The 17,918-nt window shown below is 54.5% G+C and overlaps 2 protein-coding genes and 1 long non-coding RNA gene across 4 annotated transcripts; 1 reads left to right on the top strand and 2 right to left on the bottom strand.

Annotated features, from left to right (window-relative positions):
- The first annotated feature begins 1,451 nt into the window (after window positions 1-1,451).
- LOC145527655 (uncharacterized) lies at window positions 1,452-8,819 on the top strand. Its single transcript, XR_014069827.1, has 2 exons — window positions 1,452-6,007; window positions 8,245-8,819. It is a non-coding gene; the product is annotated as an uncharacterized LOC145527655 (long non-coding RNA).
- LOC145527565 (uncharacterized) lies at window positions 3,631-5,657 on the bottom strand. Its single transcript, XM_081545669.1, has 3 exons — window positions 5,247-5,657; window positions 4,535-4,847; window positions 3,631-4,283 (listed from the first exon to the last, which is right to left on the bottom strand). Exons 1-3 carry the CDS (start codon window positions 5,655-5,657, stop codon window positions 4,009-4,011), a joined length of 999 nt encoding a protein of 332 aa, XP_081401795.1. The 3' UTR covers window positions 3,631-4,008.
- A 2,439-nt stretch (window positions 8,820-11,258) lies between the features above and the next one.
- LOC145527569 (uncharacterized) lies at window positions 11,259-15,340 on the bottom strand. Of its 2 annotated transcripts, XM_081545675.1 has the most exons (3): window positions 12,875-13,044; window positions 12,163-12,475; window positions 11,259-11,911 (listed from the first exon to the last, which is right to left on the bottom strand). In XM_081545675.1, the coding sequence occupies exons 1-3, from the start codon at window positions 13,007-13,009 to the stop codon at window positions 11,637-11,639; spliced, it is 723 nt and encodes a 240-aa protein (XP_081401801.1). In that variant the 5' UTR covers window positions 13,010-13,044; the 3' UTR covers window positions 11,259-11,636. The 2 variants fall into 2 exon arrangements, with proteins under 2 accessions (XP_081401801.1, XP_081401800.1); XM_081545674.1 differs by having other exon boundaries at window positions 11,259-12,475; window positions 12,875-15,340.
- Window positions 15,341-17,918: the final 2,578 nt, after the last annotated feature.

Genomic DNA, 17,918 nt, shown 5'->3' with positions numbered 1-17,918 from the left:
CAGAGCCACCGGGAAACAGAGGCCTCATCCACGGTCACACAGGCCTGAGGGGGTGCAACTAGACTGTTGTTTCTTCAGGCCCTCAGTGCTGGACATCATCCGGGATACTCTGTGTGTGTCTTCCTCCGTCTGGTGTCCCTTCAGACCTTTCCCTAGTTTTCACAGGCTTGTTGTGTTGGCGTTCTTTGTCTGTTTGGAGACACATCCTTGATAAGCTTTGTGTTTCCACTCATTCGTCTCGCGATGTATGACCTGTCTTTTGCTTTTGTCATGAGGTCTTTCCCACAGTAGATATCTTTGATTTTGCAAAGTCCACTGTATTCTCTGGGTTTTTTTTGTGGACTGCCTTTTAGTTTTGTGTGTGAAGACTCAAAGCACGTGTCCGGTTTCTGCTCATTGTTCTTCTAGATTTGTGACAAGTTTTCATGGAAAGTTTGTCTAGGGATAACTGGAAGTGAACTCGGTGTAAGGTGTCAAGTCTCCATCTCCATTCATGTCATCCCCTGCAGTTTCCAATTCCCTGTTCCTGAGTGGTTTTGGAGATCTTGTGGGAAGGTTGGTTGCATTGGAGTTTGCATTTCCACCTTGATTCGATTCACACTGTTCTGCCCTCAGGGACACTGTCAAGGGGGAGTGAGGAGCAGCCTGCACTTCCAGCAGTGACCACACGGTGGGGCGAGTGCTGCTCTCCCCTCTGGGAGCCCCAGGCCACAGGCATCCCAGTGAGGAGCCAGCTCTGTGCTCAGCTGAAAGGAGTTAGTCTCTCAGGAGCCTCGGAGCCCTTGCCTTTGGATCACCCAGGGTGGGCATTTACTGGGACAGAAAAAATTGCCCTGAATTCCATGGACGGAAGAGCCTGGCTGTGTAGAGTTGGTGAGTTGCCGTGAATCAGACACAACCGAGGACACAAAAATTCAATAGATTAAAACACATTTTGGGGGTGGGGGGGAGTGAAAGTGGGTGATGTGGGTTTTTTTGTCTTATATAATAGCCAAGGGAAATCTAGTTTAAACCTAAATTCACATAGATGGGAAAGGTATAGCTCTCCGTCACCCTATTTAAAAAAAAAAAAAAAAACTACTAAACTTTTCTGAAAGTTTATTTAGTAGCTTCCTTGAGCAGTTTATTGTGGAGCATTTTTTTTTTCTGTGACATTGGCCTCATTAAAAATTATGGTTTGCCTTTAGTGGATAATTTTGTTCATTGGTTTCTTAGAGAACCTTGGTAATCTTTGAGTTTCCTGGGGAGTATGGTCACATGACCTGGCCCTGGCCAATCGGTGCGTTCCACCTCCCTGGCCACTGTGATTGGCTCCGGGCTGGGGCAGTGCCCAATCGGGGCCCAGGGCCGGGCCTCACGTTGGAAGCCAGGGGAAGACGAGCTCTCGTCCTGCTGGGGTAGGGGAAGGGGTGGGGCCGGGGGAGGTCAGGCTCCAGCAGTGGGAGGGGCTTGAGGTCCGCCTGCGGCAGTTGGTGACGTTCCTGCTCCCCTCAGGGCAGAGCCGCCGGCCTGAGAATGAGGGCGCTGCTGAGCCCAGGGGCTGGGATGGCCCGTTGCTGCTGTGGTCCCAGAGCTCCACCCGAGACCTGAGGGAAGCCGTCTGCCCGTGAGTCCTCTCCCGCTTGTCTGTCAGCTTGTTTGAAGCATGCTGGGTTTTCTGCCCAGCTGGCTAAGGGGAGTCCCTGGAAATGCAAGGGTGTGGGTTTTGGCAGACTTCAGGGAAGACATGCCAGATGAGCCTGGGAGACTCCAGCTTAAGCTGGATTCAGGAGATATCTCTTCGGGCCAGCTAGTAATTGTAGGATAAGCCTAATGAGTCTTCACAGGATGAAGAGAGTAACGTGCCAAGGTAGCAATTGATGTCCTCATTCGAGAGGATGAAGCTGGTGCTCAGAGAAGGGGGGAACTTGGCCACAGCAAGGAGGTGTGCACCCAGACAGAACCCCCCAGATCCGGCCATTGGAGCTCAGGGAGGCCACTGGTGTGGCTTGTCCCTGTGGCAGGGCCCGAGGCAGGCAGCCCACCCTGATTCCTGCGGGGGCCTGACTTGGGAAGTGCCATCTGGTAGCTTTGAGACTCACCAAACCAAATTGCACTGGAGAGAGGAGGGACACCTTCCTTCATCCACCCCCCACCCCCGCCGGATTCCCACATACCCTGACCCCTTTCTCTCGATTTCGGAGCCATTTCCAGAGTCCCGCTCATATGACCTCATTTGAAGTGCACTGTGGACGGGCTGCCATCTGCAGCTGCTACCACAGCAGCCAAGGGCTTTAGCTCCCGACTACCTCCCTTCCTTTGGAACTTGGGGGCCCTCTACTCCCCACTTGCACACCACAGACCTTTGCTGAGGATTGTGGGGACCCTCACTCAGTTTGCAGCACGTTGTAGCCATCCCTGTCCTCCCTTGAAACTCAGCTTGTGAGCTCCTTTGGAGCAGCGTGGCCCACCTGGCTGCAACGGAAGAGACACAGCTGACAGTGAAACAACAGCTTAGATCTGAGAGCCGGAAAGCTCTGTCAAAAGGGACCTCCCTCTTCACACCGTAGAGGCTGTAGGAGCCGCCAGGCTTTCGGAACCAGTGCTGGGGCCAAAATGACTCCACAGCTGTTTTCCTTCCTGGGGAGGGTTCTGGCTCGAGCGGGAATGGCTCAAGTCTCCTAAGGTTCTGAAAGCCCACTGTGTGCAGATTCACGGTACACAGAGAGGAAAAGGTGGAGTCCTACCCTGGAGGTGGTCACAGCTCACGGATGAGCCAGGCAGGCAGGCAGGCAGGGCATGAGAACACCTGAGCTGCCTTCATGAGTGAATGGTGTGGGGGCAGAGGAAGAGAAGCCGGTCTGCTCCCTCGTGTGGTGCCCAGGGCAGGTTGTCCCCAGAGGAAACCCTTACGACGGTGAGGACTATCACTGCTGTTTCCCAAGGGGTTCCGTCGGTGCGTGTCTTCCCCGGAGCGGTCAGGCCGTCTCTCAAGTACACTGGCCATGGGCATTGCCTCTCCTTGGAACTTCCCATGTGTTTCTCTTTTTTATGGAACAGTGATTTTCTAGAGTGGTTCTGGGCCACAAGGATGTTGGGTCATTTTCTAGCCTTCTGTCATGAAGAACGCTTTCCTGGGCATGGGGGTGGTTTGTTGTTCCAGCTCCCTTTCTTGGCTTCTTTTGGGAGCTGGTGCAACAAGAGGAGCTCAGCCTCTGCCTTCTGGCTGAGATGTCACCCTTCAAACAGCAATGCCTGCCTGGAGATAATGATGGCAGTTGCCAAAAGGGCTTCATTTGGCACATGGTATCTTGAAAGGACGTACACCGTCCTTTCAGCTATCAAAGGCTAGTTCAAATGACATAAAAATGAGAACTCACCAATGGAGTCTTACAGTAGGTGGAGAGTCCGAAAAACACTCCTTCAGTCATTTCGCTGAGAGTCATTGATTGGGGACACCAAGAATATAGGAAGGAATGCAGAAAGAAAAGATGAAATTGTGTTCAGGATCGGGGGGAGGGATGAACAGGGCGTGCTTGCCTTGAATCCAGGCTTTGTTGGGGGGTGGGGCATAAAGATGGAACGGGTCTGAAACTACAAAGTGGTGATGGTAACACAGTATCACCAGAGTTACACAACAGTGTTCCCAGATTGCAACAATGATGAAACAGTTTACTAATCCCAACTTAACCAACAAAAATCCAGGAAACCATACAAAAAATAAAACATCACCAGAAAGGTGGAAACAAACCACATGCAAAGCAGTTCAGGGGAAAGGAACTCCATGTCCCCTGGGGGCAGACCGAGTTGCCGGCATCCACGGTGAGCAGACAGGGATGGAGGCTGCAGAGCCGACCGCTCCCCTGGACGTGGTGTTTCCGGTAAGGGCTCTGGGTCTCTGTCCAGAGCGGGGGCTCTTTCTCCCTGCAGGGCTGGGTGAGTCATCGTGGGCGTCTGGGTGTTGCGCGGGATCCAGGGCAGGCTCTCCCTGCCGAGGCGGTGACTCTTCCTCTGCCTCGGGTTCTCTTGCTAAAGCCCGAGCAGGTAGAGGTGCACGTGGAGGTGGAGGTTCTCGCTGAGGGGGTGGGACATCAGTGCCTGGGGCTGGGGGTCCTGCAGGCACGGAGATCCGATCTGCCCGGTGTGCTGGCCAGTACCCAGCTGGCCTGGTGTCTCTGCGAGGGCAAGTCTCGCTTCTCCATCTGCCCTCGGTGGATCCCTGGGTCCTGCACCTGGAGCCACCACCTGTGTGGGGACAGGTCTGGGAAGTGGAGCCTGGTTCCAGTTGGAGGCCAGTGCTAGAGCTGGGGGAGAAGCAAAGTTTGCCCACAGGCCAGCCTTGGCATGTGCGTACCCCGGGACAGAAACCTTCCAAGAGGTTCCCAAAGAATACCCAGCGTCAGATGTCTTTTGGGACTGAAGTGTGCAAGATGGGGGGCGGGGGGTGTGAGGCCAGCGCTTGCTGCAGGCCCAGCAGCAGCTTTCGAGGACTCGTCCCTGTGTAGCTCAGCACCCCTCCCCACACACTCCCGTGCACCAGCCCCAGCGTCCTCACCTCTGTGCTGTGGCGTGCTGGGCTCCAGGTCCTCCTGGTGCCTCAGAGGCCGGGGTTCTCTGGACTCTGGGTCGGAGCCGGGTGTGCTGAGCTCCGTGGAAGCCTCAGACTGGGCCGCCGGCTGTATCCTGGGCGGTGTCTCGGCAGCAGGCCTTCCCCACCTCCGCGTCTCCCCCGGTGGGGCTGATGCCTCCGTGGGCACGCTGACCTGGAGCCTGCACTGGGCCTCACGGGCGGGCGGGTGGTGCTCCGACCCCTCCCTCTGGGAGCTGGATGGGGTGTCCCCGTCCTCGGCCTCATCACGTGGGAAGCTCTGCAACGACAGTGACCGTCAGCCAGCCATGCTGGGAGTTTTCCGAGCTGGGCCTGGCCAGTGGAGCCGCTGCTTCTGCCTGCTCGAACTTCTCTTCCCAGAAGGGTCAGAGACGTGTGTCTGCTCAGATCCCCACCCGGGAGGAAAGAGACCCATCTGAGGGTGTGAGGTCAGCCTGGCCGGTCGGCGCTGCCCACACTCTCCCCATCCCGCCCAGCCTGCTCTCCCCTGGGGTGTGGGCACAACTTGTCCACAGGCTTCTGACCCCACATCCGCCTGGGCTTCCTTGAGGGAGACACAGCCCGAGAAACCCGCATCCCCACACACAGGCAAAGGACCCGGTGTTTCCGGGTGGCATGGGAGAGGTGGCCTGGCCCGGCCTGGGGCTCCCCGTGTTACCTTTCTGTTTCTCCGGGCAAAGGGCCAGAGGCCTCTCGGGGGTGTCCTGAGCCAACGTCGACAGGGTGCCCACGCACACTGCCTGTGAGCTCTCCTGAGGCCCCGGCCTCTGGGCAGGGGCAAACAGCAGAACATCTTGGCAGCAAGTGATCTGGCTGGGGGCTCCTCTCTGCTCTGGAGGCCTGGATACCCGGATTGCGGGTTCTGTTGGGTTCTGTTGCCGGCAGGTGACATCATTTCCTGGGGTTCGTGCTGAGGTCCCTTCCTCAAAACTTCCCAAGGGAATCTCTGGGTTTCTGACTGCTCGACCACCCCCCTTAGGCCATGTGCAGGCACAATGACACCCACACGGCCCAGCCCACAGCCCTGGGGAGGCCTGGGTTCAGCCAGGGCCTGAGCTCCGAGGACCATGCTGCTCTCAGACCAGGCTCCTTCTTCTCATAAGTGGTGTGGCCCTGGACAAGCATATGCCCCTCAGGGTTGCCCCAGTCTCTCCATCTGCAGAGTGGGGGTCATTCTCCCATCTGCTTCCTAGGTCTGTCGGCCTACGAGCAGCTCCATGCCTTTCCACCTGGGGCCGATATCACGTGGAGCTCGTGCGCTGAGACTTCAGAAAGAAAGATTCCATCCAGGGCTGACACAGCACAGAATGGGGCAGAACGAGGCCTGGATGCGCCGTGGAACCCAGGAAAAGGCACTCCCCCTCCTGACTGTTTTGAGACCCCGCATCCAAGTTGGAGGACCGAAAGGAAGACTCGAAGGTCTCCCTCTCTTATAGAAAAGAGTAGCCAACTTTCTGGTCCTCTGTTTCCATTGAGATTCTGTTCAAGTGTCCCAGCTCGGCTTCTGCGGGTGGCTGAGCTTCTAATGGCTCCCTGCGTTCTTGTCTTTTCCTCTCCAAACCTTCCGTCCTTTTCCCCCTTCTGGGGTGGAAGGGCGCTGTCATTGCTTCTACCTTCGAGACAGATTGAGGAATAGTCTGGACCATCGACTCCTTTCCTCTCTTTGGTTCCGTGTCTCTCTCTGGCTGTGTCCATCTCTTTTCCTTTCTCAATTCCGTCTGTGTCTTCCTCTTTCTCTCTCGTGTGTGGATGGATGGATGGATGCTAGGGATGCACATGTATATGATTAGATGAGGGTTATGTTTTAGGGATAGGTTAGAGGGAGAGAAAGGCTTTAGGTCAGAGTTGGTCATGGGGGAAGGGTCAAGGGTGGTGGTGGTGTTTCTTGGAATCTGAGTGCTGTGCATTCTTCGTCTCTTTCCATATGAACCCCTTCTCAGATACACCACTTGCAAGGAGTCTCTCGTGTTCCGTTTCCTATCTTTTGCATTTGTGAATGCTTAGCCTCTCTGTTGTGAATAGGTTCCATTGGATGGAAACCCAGTGGTGTACTTCGTTTACCTCTTTCCCTTACTTGAAGAGACCCATTTCGACCTCCGCCCAGCAAATGGCAAGGAGACTCTGATGTTAAGGAGCCTTTGACCTACGCTTCTTTCTAGCTATCTCATGACATCAGTCTTTAGGGTGAGGTTTTTCCCCGATATTGAGGTGGTATGAGATCAAACCCAATAGCGTTCTTCAGATGTAGCTGTCTGGTTTTCCCATGGACATTGATTGAAGAGGCTTTCTTGTTCCCATTTGGATATTCTCACCGTCTGTGTCAGAGATGAGTTGACCATGGATGCTGGGGTTTGTTTCTGGACCCTCAACTTTATTCCATCGATCTGGATCTGTGTGTGTTGTTGTATTCCCAATAGCATACTGTCCTGCTGCTGCTGCTGCGGCTAAGTCACTTCAGTCGTGTCTGACTCTGCAAGACCCCATGGCCTGTAGCCTACCAGGCTCCTCCGTCCAGGACATTTTCCAGGCAAGAGTACTGGAGTGGGTCGCCATTGCCTTCTCCGATACTCTCCTGAGGATCCTAGTTTGGTCGTCTAATTTCCTTTCACACAACCTTGGATGTCCGTATCGGGGCTTTTTCGTCGGATTGTATTGACAATGTAGGCTCTTTTCTGTTTCCGTACCCCTTTTGCAATTCTTTGTTCGGTGCGAAAATGCATTGGCATTTTGGGAGGAATAGCATGGAAGCTGTGGATTGCCATGTGGGGCTGTGACATGATTTTCCCAGTAGGAATTCTTTCAAGCCCTGAGCACAGCTTCTCTTTCCAGTGATTGGTGTGGGCTTGATCTTCCTCCTTCCATCTCTCGCCGTTTTGTGAGAACAGGTCCATCCTTCCCTTCTGGGGTAGATGGACTCGTGGATATCACTTCAGTGAATGGCATTGTCAGTGGGGGTGATAATTCCCTTCTCATTGGAAGACTTTGCTGTGAGTATTAGAAATGCAAGTGACTTCTCTTCCCCTTCCTCCCTGTCCATGTCTCAGAGCCACCGGGAAACAGAGGCCTCATCCACGGTCACACAGGCCTGAGGGGGTGCAACTAGACTGTTGTTTCTTCAGGCCCTCAGTGCTGGACATCATCCGGGATACTCTGTGTGTGTCTTCCTCCGTCTGGTGTCCCTTCAGACCTTTCCCTAGTTTTCACAGGCTTGTTGTGTTGGCGTTCTTTGTCTGTTTGGAGACACATCCTTGATAAGCTTTGTGTTTCCACTCATTCGTCTCGCGATGTATGACCTGTCTTTTGCTTTTGTAATGAGGTCTTTCCCACAGTAGATATCTTTGATTTTGCAAAGTCCACTGTATTCTCTGGGTTTTTTTTGTGGACTGCCTTTTAGTTTTGTGTGTGAAGACTCAAAGCACGTGTCCGGTTTCTGCTCATTGTTCTTCTAGATTTGTGACAAGTTTTCATGGAAAGTTTGTCTAGGGATAACTGGAAGTGAACTCGGTGTAAGGTGTCAAGTCTCCATCTCCATTCATGTCATCCCCTGCAGTTTCCAATTCCCTGTTCCTGAGTGGTTTTGGAGATCTTGTGGGAAGGTTGGTTGCATTGGAGTTTGCATTTCCACCTTGATTCGATTCACACTGTTCTGCCCTCAGGGACACTGTCAAGGGGGAGTGAGGAGCAGCCTGCACTTCCAGCAGTGACCACACGGTGGGGCGAGTGCTGCTCTCCCCTCTGGGAGCCCCAGGCCACAGGCATCCCAGTGAGGAGCCAGCTCTGTGCTCAGCTGAAAGGAGTTAGTCTCTCAGGAGCCTCGGAGCCCTTGCCTTTGGATCACCCAGGGTGGGCATTTACTGGGACAGAAAAAATTGCCCTGAATTCCATGGACGGAAGAGCCTGGCTGTGTAGAGTTGGTGAGTTGCCGTGAATCAGACACAACCGAGGACACAAAAATTCAATAGATTAAAACACATTTTGGGGGTGGGGGGGAGTGAAAGTGGGTGATGTGGGTTTTTTTGTCTTATATAATAGCCAAGGGAAATCTAGTTTAAACCTAAATTCACATAGATGGGAAAGGTATAGCTCTCCGTCACCCTATTTAAAAAAAAAAAAAAAACTACTAAACTTTTCTGAAAGTTTATTTAGTAGCTTCCTTGAGCAGTTTATTGTGGAGCATTTTTTTTTTCTGTGACATTGGCCTCATTAAAAATTATGGTTTGCCTTTAGTGGATAATTTTGTTCATTGGTTTCTTAGAGAACCTTAGTAATCTTTGAGTTTCCTGGGGAGTATGGTCACATGACCTGGCCCTGGCCAATCGGTGCGTTCCACCTCCCTGGCCACTGTGATTGGCTCCGGGCTGGGGCAGTGCCCAATCGGGGCCCAGGGCCGGGCCTCACGTTGGAAGCCAGGGGAAGACGAGCTCTCGTCCTGCTGGGGTAGGGGAAGGGGTGGGGCCGGGGGAGGTCAGGCTCCAGCAGTGGGAGGGGCTTGAGGTCCGCCTGCGGCAGTTGGTGACGTTCCTGCTCCCCTCAGGGCAGAGCCGCCGGCCTGAGAATGAGGGCGCTGCTGAGCCCAGGGGCTGGGATGGCCCGTTGCTGCTGTGGTCCCAGAGCTCCACCCGAGACCTGAGGGAAGCCGTCTGCCCATGAGTCCTCTCCCGCTTGTCTGTCAGCTTGTTTGAAGCATGCTGGGTTTTCTGCCCAGCTGGCTAAGGGGAGTCCCTGGAAATGCAAGGGTGTGGGTTTTGGCAGACTTCAGGGAAGACATGCCAGATGAGCCTGGGAGACTCCAGCTTAAGCTGGATTCAGGAGATATCTCTTCGGGCCAGCTAGTAATTGTAGGATAAGCCTAATGAGTCTTCACAGGATGAAGAGAGTAACGTGCCAAGGTAGCAATTGATGTCCTCATTCGAGAGGATGAAGCTGGTGCTCAGAGAAGGGGGGAACTTGGCCACAGCAAGGAGGTGTGCACCCAGACAGAACCCCCCAGATCCGGCCATTGGAGCTCAGGGAGGCCACTGGTGTGGCTTGTCCCTGTGGCAGGGCCCGAGGCAGGCAGCCCACCCTGATTCCTGCGGGGGCCTGACTTGGGAAGTGCCATCTGGTAGCTTTGAGACTCACCAAACCAAATTGCACTGGAGAGAGGAGGGACACCTTCCTTCATCCACCCCCCACCCCCGCCGGATTCCCACATACCCTGACCCCTTTCTCTCGATTTCGGAGCCATTTCCAGAGTCCCGCTCATATGACCTCATTTGAAGTGCACTGTGGACGGGCTGCCATCTGCAGCTGCTACCACAGCAGCCAAGGGCTTTAGCTCCCGACTACCTCCCTTCCTTTGGAACTTGGGGGCCCTCTACTCCCCACTTGCACACCACAGACCTTTGCTGAGGATTGTGGGGACCCTCACTCAGTTTGCAGCACGTTGTAGCCATCACTGTCCTCCCTTGAAACTCAGCTTGTGAGCTCCTTTGGAGCAGCGTGGCCCACCTGGCTGCAACGGAAGAGACACAGCTGACAGTGAAACAACAGCTTAGATCTGAGAGCCGGAAAGCTCTGTCAAAAGGGACCTCCCTCTTCACACCGTAGAGGCTGTAGGAGCCGCCAGGCTTTCGGAACCAGTGCTGGGGCCAAAATGACTCCACAGCTGTTTTCCTTCCTGGGGAGGGTTCTGGCTCGAGCGGGAATGGCTCAAGTCTCCTAAGGTTCTGAAAGCCCACTGTGTGCAGATTCACGGTACACAGAGAGGAAAAGGTGGAGTCCTAGCCTGGAGGTGGTCACAGCTCACGGATGAGCCAGGCAGGCAGGCAGGCAGGGCATGAGAACACCTGAGCTGCCTTCATGAGTGAATGGTGTGGGGGCAGAGGAAGAGAAGCCGGTCTGCTCCCTCGTGTGGTGCCCAGGGCAGGTTGTCCCCAGAGGAAACCCTTACGACGGTGAGGACTATCACTGCTGTTTCCCAAGGGGTTCCGTCGGTGCGTGTCTTCCCCGGAGCGGTCAGGCCGTCTCTCAAGTACACTGGCCATGGGCATTGCCTCTCCTTGGAACTTCCCATGTGTTTCTCTTTTTTATGGAACAGTGATTTTCTAGAGTGGTTCTGGGCCACAAGGATGTTGGGTCATTTTCTAGCCTTCTGTCATGAAGAACGCTTTCCTGGGCATGGGGGTGGTTTGTTGTTCCAGCTCCCTTTCTTGGCTTCTTTTGGGAGCTGGTGCAACAAGAGGAGCTCAGCCTCTGCCTTCTGGCTGAGATGTCACCCTTCAAACAGCAATGCCTGCCTGGAGATAATGATGGCAGTTGCCAAAAGGGCTTCATTTGGCACATGGTATCTTGAAAGGACGTACACCGTCCTTTCAGCTATCAAAGGCTAGTTCAAATGACATAAAAATGAGAACTCACCAATGGAGTCTTACAGTAGGTGGAGAGTCCGAAAAACACTCCTTCAGTCATTTCGCTGAGAGTCATTGATTGGGGACACCAAGAATATAGGAAGGAATGCAGAAAGAAAAGATGAAATTGTGTTCAGGATCGGGGGGAGGGATGAACAGGGCGTGCTTGCCTTGAATCCAGGCTTTGTTGGGGGGTGGGGCATAAAGATGGAACGGGTCTGAAACTACAAAGTGGTGATGGTAACACAGTATCACCAGAGTTACACAACAGTGTTCCCAGATTGCAACAATGATGAAACAGTTTACTAATCCCAACTTAACCAACAAAAATCCAGGAAACCATACAAAAAATAAAACATCACCAGAAAGGTGGAAACAAACCACATGCAAAGCAGTTCAGGGGAAAGGAACTCCATGTCCCCTGGGGGCAGACCGAGTTGCCGGCATCCACGGTGAGCAGACAGGGATGGAGGCTGCAGAGCCGACCGCTCCCCTGGACGTGGTGTTTCCGGTAAGGGCTCTGGGTCTCTGTCCAGAGCGGGGGCTCTTTCTCCCTGCAGGGCTGGGTGAGTCATCATGGGCGTCTGGGTGTTGCGCGGGAGCCAGGGCAGGCTCTCCCTGCCGAGGCGGTGACTCTTCCTCTGCCTCGGGTTCTCTTGCTAAAGCCCGAGCAGGTAGAGGTGCACGTGGAGGTGGAGGTTCTCGCTGAGGGGGTGGGACATCAGTGCCTGGGGCTGGGGGTCCTGCAGGCACGGAGATCCGATCTGCCCGGTGTGCTGGCCAGTACCCAGCTGGCCTGGTGTCTCTGCGAGGGCAAGTCTCGCTTCTCCATCTGCCCTCGGTGGATCCCTGGGTCCTGCACCTGGAGCCACCACCTGTGTGGGGACAGGTCTGGGAAGTGGAGCCTGGTTCCAGTTGGAGGCCAGTGCTAGAGCTGGGGGAGAAGCAAAGTTTGCCCACAGGCCAGCCTTGGCATGTGCGTACCCCGGGACAGAAACCTTCCAAGAGGTTCCCAAAGAATACCCAGCGTCAGATGTCTTTTGGGACTGAAGTGTGCAAGATGGGGGGCGGGGGGTGTGAGGCCAGCGCTTGCTGCAGGCCCAGCAGCAGCTTTCGAGGACTCGTCCCTGTGTAGCTCAGCACCCCTCCCCACACACTCCCGTGCACCAGCCCCAGCGTCCTCACCTCTGTGCTGTGGCGTGCTGGGCTCCAGGTCCTCCTGGTGCCTCAGAGGCCGGGGTTCTCTGGACTCTGGGTCGGAGCCGGGTGTGCTGAGCTCCGTGGAAGCCTCAGACTGGGCCGCCGGCTGTATCCTGGGCGGTGTCTCGGCAGCAGGCCTTCCCCACCTCCGCGTCTCCCCCGGTGGGGCTGATGCCTCCGTGGGCACGCTGACCTGGAGCCTGCACTGGGCCTCACGGGCGGGCGGGTGGTGCTCCGACCCCTCCCTCTGGGAGCTGGATGGGGTGTCCCCGTCCTCGGCCTCATCACGTGGGAAGCTCTGCAACGACAGTGACCGTCAGCCAGCCATGCTGGGAGTTTTCCGAGCTGGGCCTGGCCAGTGGAGCCGCTGCTTCTGCCTGCTCGAACTTCTCTTCCCAGAAGGGTCAGAGACGTGTGTCTGCTCAGATCCCCACCCGGGAGGAAAGAGACCCATCTGAGGGTGTGAGGTCAGCCTGGCCGGTCGGCGCTGCCCACACTCTCCCCATCCCGCCCAGCCTGCTCTCCCCTGGGGTGTGGGCACAACTTGTCCACAGGCTTCTGACCCCACATCCGCCTGGGCTTCCTTGAGGGAGACACAGCCCGAGAAACCCGCATCCCCACACACAGGCAAAGGACCCGGTGTTTCCGGGTGGCATGGGAGAGGTGGCCTGGCCCGGCCTGGGGCTCCCCGTGTTACCTTTCTGTTTCTCCGGGCAAAGGGCCAGAGGCCTCTCGGGGGTGTCCTGAGCCAACGTCGACAGGGTGCCCACGCACACTGCCTGTGAGCTCTCCTGAGGCCCCGGCCTCTGGGCAGGGGCAAACAGCAGAACATCTTGGCAGCAAGTGATCTGGCTGGGGGCTCCTCTCCGCTCTGGAGGCCTGGATACCCGGATTGCGGGTTCTGTTGGGTTCTGTTGCCGGCAGGTGACATCATTTCCTGGGGTTCGTGCTGAGGTCCCTTCCTCAAAACTTCCCAAGGGAATCTCTGGGTTTCTGACTGCTCGACCACCCCCCTTAGGCCATGTGCAGGCACAATGACACCCACACGGCCCAGCCCACAGCCCTGGGGAGGCCTGGGTTCAGCCAGGGCCTGAGCTCCGAGGACCATGCTGCTCTCAGACCAGGCTCCTTCTTCTCATAAGTGGTGTGGCCCTGGACAAGCATATGCCCCTCAGGGTTGCCCCAGTCTCTCCATCTGCAGAGTGGGGGTCATTCTCCCATCTGCTTCCTAGGTCTGTCGGCCTACGAGCAGCTCCATGCCTTTCCACCTGGGGCCGATATCACGTGGAGCTCGTGCGCTGAGACTTCAGAAAGAAAGATTCCATCCAGGGCTGACACAGCACAGAATGGGGCAGAACGAGGCCTGGATGCGCCGTGGAACCCAGGAAAAGGCACTCCCCCTCCTGACTGTTTTGAGACCCCGCATCCAAGTTGGAGGACCGAAAGGAAGACTCGAAGGTCTCCCTCTCTTATAGAAAAGAGTAGCCAACTTTCTGGTCCTCTGTTTCCATTGAGATTCTGTTCAAGGGTCCCAGCTCGGCTTCTGCGGGTGGCTGAGCTTCTAATGGCTCCCTGCGTTCTTGTCTTTTCCTCTCCAAACCTTCCGTCCTTTTCCCCCTTCTGGGGTGGAAGGGCGCTGTCATTGCTTCTACCTTCGAGACAGATTGAGGAATAGTCTGGACCATCGACTCCTTTCCTCTCTTTGGTTCCGTGTCTCTCTCTGGCTGTGTCCCTCTCTTTTCCTTTCTCAATTCCGTCTGTGTCTTCCTCTTTCTCTCTCGTGTGTGGATGGATGGATGGATGCTAGGGATGCACATGTATATGATTAGATGAGGGTTATGTTTTAGGGATAGGTTAGAGGGAGAGAAAGGCTTTAGGTCAGAGTTGGTCATGGGGGAAGGGTCAAGGGTGGTGGTGGTGTTTCTTGGAATCTGAGTGCTGTGCATTCTTCGTCTCTTTCCATATGAACCCCTTCTCAGATACACCACTTGCAAGGAGTCTCTCGTGTTCCGTTTCCTATCTTTTGCATTTGTGAATGCTTAGCCTCTCTGTTGTGAATAGGTTCCATTGGATGGAAACCCAGTGGTGTACTTCGTTTACCTCTTTCCCTTACTTGAAGAGACCCATTTCGACCTCCGCCCAGCAAATGGCAAGGAGACTCTGATGTTAAGGAGCCTTTGACCTACGCTTCTTTCTAGCTATCTCATGACATCAGTCTTTAGGGTGAGGTTTTTCCCCGATATTGAGGTGGTATGAGATCAAACCCAATAGCGTTCTTCAGATGTAGCTGTCTGGTTTTCCCATGGACATTGATTGAAGAGGCTTTCTTGTTCCCATTTGGATATTCTCACCGTCTGTGTCAGAGATGAGTTGACCATGGATGCTGGGGTTTGTTTCTGGACCCTCAACTTTATTCCATCGATCTGGATCTGTGTGTGTTGTTGTATTCCCAATAGCATACTGTCCTGCTGCTGCTGCTGCGGCTAAGTCACTTCAGTCGTGTCTGACTCTGCAAGACCCCATGGCCTGTAGCCTACCAGGCTCCTCCGTCCAGGACATTTTCCAGGCAAGAGTACTGGAGTGGGTCGCCATTGCCTTCTCCGATACTCTCCTGAGGATCCTAGTTTGGTCGTCTAATTTCCTTTCACACAACCTTGGATGTCCGTATCGGGGCTTTTTCGTCGGATTGTATTGACAATGTAGGCTCTTTTCTGTTTCCGTACCCCTTTTGCAATTCTTTGTTCGGTGCGAAAATGCATTGGCATTTTGGGAGGAATAGCATGGAAGCTGTGGATTGCCATGTGGGGCTGTGACATGATTTTCCCAGTAGGAATTCTTTCAAGCCCTGAGCACAGCTTCTCTTTCCAGTGATTGGTGTGGGCTTGATCTTCCTCCTTCCATCTCTCGCCGTTTTGTGAGAACAGGTCCATCCTTCCCTTCTGGGGTAGATGGACTCGTGGATATCACTTCAGTGAATGGCATTGTCAGTGGGGGTGATAATTCCCTTCTCATTGGAAGACTTTGCTGTGAGTATTAGAAATGCAAGTGACTTCTCTTCCCCTTCCTCCCTGTCCATGTCTCAGAGCCACCGGGAAACAGAGGCCTCATCCACGGTCACACAGGCCTGAGGGGGTGCAACTAGACTGTTGTTTCTTCAGGCCCTCAGTGCTGGACATCATCCGGGATACTCTGTGTGTGTCTTCCTCCGTCTGGTGTCCCTTCAGACCTTTCCCTAGTTTTCACAGGCTTGTTGTGTTGGCGTTCTTTGTCTGTTTGGAGACACATCCTTGATAAGCTTTGTGTTTCCACTCATTCGTCTCGCGATGTATGACCTGTCTTTTGCTTTTGTAATGAGGTCTTTCCCACAGTAGATATCTTTGATTTTGCAAAGTCCACTGTATTCTCTGGGTTTTTTTTTGTGGACTGCCTTTTAGTTTTGTGTGTGAAGACTCAAAGCACGTGTCCGGTTTCTGCTCATTGTTCTTCTAGATTTGTGACAAGTTTTCATGGAAAGTTTGTCTAGGGATAACTGGAAGTGAACTCGGTGTAAGGTGTCAAGTCTCCATCTCCATTCATGTCATCCCCTGCAGTTTCCAATTCCCTGTTCCTGAGTGGTTTTGGAGATCTTGTGGGAAGGTTGGTTGCATTGGAGTTTGCATTTCCACCTTGATTCGATTCACACTGTTCTGCCCTCAGGGACACTGTCAAGGGGGAGTGAGGAGCAGCCTGCACTTCCAGCAGTGACCACACGGTGGGGCGAGTGCTGCTCTCCCCTCTGGGAGCCCCAGGCCACAGGCATCCCAGTGAGGAGCCAGCTCTGTGCTCAGCTGAAAGGAGTTAGTCTCTCAGGAGCCTCGGAGCCCTTGCCTTTGGATCACCCAGGGTGGGCATTTACTGGGACAGAAAAAATTGCCCTGAATTCCATGGACGGAAGAGCCTGGCTGTGTAGAGTTGGTGAGTTGCCGTGAATCAGACACAACTGAGGACACAAAAATTCAATAGATTAAAACACATTTTGGGGGTGGGGGGGAGTGAAAGTGGGTGATGTGGGTTTTTTTGTCTTATATAATAGCCAAGGGAAATCTAGTTTAAACCTAAATTCACATAGATGGGAAAGGTATAGCTCTCCGTCACCCTATTTAAAAAAAAAAAAAAACTACTAAACTTTTCTGAAAGTTTATTTAGTAGCTTCCTTGAGCAGTTTATTGTGGAGCATTTTTTTTTTCTGTGACATTGGCCTCATTAAAAATTATGGTTTGCCTTTAGTGGATAATTTTGTTCATTGGTTTCTTAGAGAACCTTGGTAATCTTTGAGTTTCCTGGGGAGTATGGTCACATGACCTGGCCCTGGCCAATCGGTGCGTTCCACCTCCCTGGCCACTGTGATTGGCTCCGGGCTGGGGCAGTGCCCAATCGGGGCCCAGGGCCGGGCCTCACGTTGGAAGCCAGGGGAAGACGAGCTCTCGTCCTGCTGGGGTAGGGGAAGGGGTGGGGCCGGGGGAGGTCAGGCTCCAGCAGTGGGAGGGGCTTGAGGTCCGCCTGCGGCAGTTGGTGACGTTCCTGCTCCCCTCAGGGCAGAGCCGCCGGCCTGAGAATGAGGGCGCTGCTGAGCCCAGGGGCTGGGATGGCCCGTTGCTGCTGTGGTCCCAGAGCTCCACCCGAGACCTGAGGGAAGCCGTCTGCCCGTGAGTCCTCTCCCGCTTGTCTGTCAGCTTGTTTGAAGCATGCTGGGTTTTCTGCCCAGCTGGCTAAGGGGAGTCCCTGGAAATGCAAGGGTGTGGGTTTTGGCAGACTTCAGGGAAGACATGCCAGATGAGCCTGGGAGACTCCAGCTTAAGCTGGATTCAGGAGATATCTCTTCGGGCCAGCTAGTAATTGTAGGATAAGCCTAATGAGTCTTCACAGGATGAAGAGAGTAACGTGCCAAGGTAGCAATTGATGTCCTCATTCGAGAGGATGAAGCTGGTGCTCAGAGAAGGGGGGAACTTGGCCACAGCAAGGAGGTGTGCACCCAGACAGAACCCCCCAGATCCGGCCATTGGAGCTCAGGGAGGCCACTGGTGTGGCTTGTCCCTGTGGCAGGGCCCGAGGCAGGCAGCCCACCCTGATTCCTGCGGGGGCCTGACTTGGGAAGTGCCATCTGGTAGCTTTGAGACTCACCAAACCAAATTGCACTGGAGAGAGGAGGGACACCTTCCTTCATCCACCCCCCACCCCCGCCGGATTCCCACATACCCTGACCCCTTTCTCTCGATTTCGGAGCCATTTCCAGAGTCCCGCTCATATGACCTCATTTGAAGTGCACTGTGGACGGGCTGCCATCTGCAGCTGCTACCACAGCAGCCAAGGGCTTTAGCTCCCGACTACCTCCCTTCCTTTGGAACTTGGGGGCCCTCTACTCCCCACTTGCACACCACAGACCTTTGCTGAGGATTGTGGGGACCCTCACTCAGTTTGCAGCACGTTGTAGCCATCCCTGTCCTCCCTTGAAACTCAGCTTGTGAGCTCCTTTGGAGCAGCGTGGCCCACCTGGCTGCAACGGAAGAGACACAGCTGACAGTGAAACAACAGCTTAGATCTGAGAGCCGGAAAGCTCTGTCAAAAGGGACCTCCCTCTTCACACCGTAGAGGCTGTAGGAGCCACCAGGCTTTCGGAACCAGTGCTGGGGCCAAAATGACTCCACAGCTGTTTTCCTTCCTGGGGAGGGTTCTGGCTCGAGCGGGAATGGCTCAAGTCTCCT

This window comes from Giraffa tippelskirchi, chromosome 11 (assembly GCF_054371585.1).
Source record: "Giraffa tippelskirchi isolate mGirTip1 chromosome 11, T2T-mGirTip1v1.2.pri, whole genome shotgun sequence".
NCBI classification, from domain to species: domain Eukaryota; kingdom Metazoa; phylum Chordata; class Mammalia; order Artiodactyla; family Giraffidae; genus Giraffa; species Giraffa tippelskirchi.
Note: the sequence above shows the minus strand (reverse complement) of the source record. Positions and strands in the feature narration are given on the sequence as shown.

Bases quoted from the DNA above. Each gene is read 5' to 3' on its own strand.
- LOC145527569 (XM_081545674.1), bottom strand. From the start codon at position 13,285: ATGGTCCTCGGAGCTCAGGCCCTGGCTGAACCCAGGCCTCCCCAGGGC. The intron at 12,476-12,874 runs GTAACACGGGGA...CTGTCGTTGCAG, and splicing joins TTGCCCGGAGAAACAGAAAG to AGCTTCCCACGTGATGAGGC.
- LOC145527565 (XM_081545669.1), bottom strand. From the start codon at position 5,657: ATGGTCCTCGGAGCTCAGGCCCTGGCTGAACCCAGGCCTCCCCAGGGC. The intron at 4,848-5,246 runs GTAACACGGGGA...CTGTCGTTGCAG, and splicing joins TTGCCCGGAGAAACAGAAAG to AGCTTCCCACGTGATGAGGC. The intron at 4,284-4,534 runs GTGAGGACGCTG...CTTCTCCCCCAG, and splicing joins CAGCACGCCACAGCACAGAG to CTCTAGCACTGGCCTCCAAC.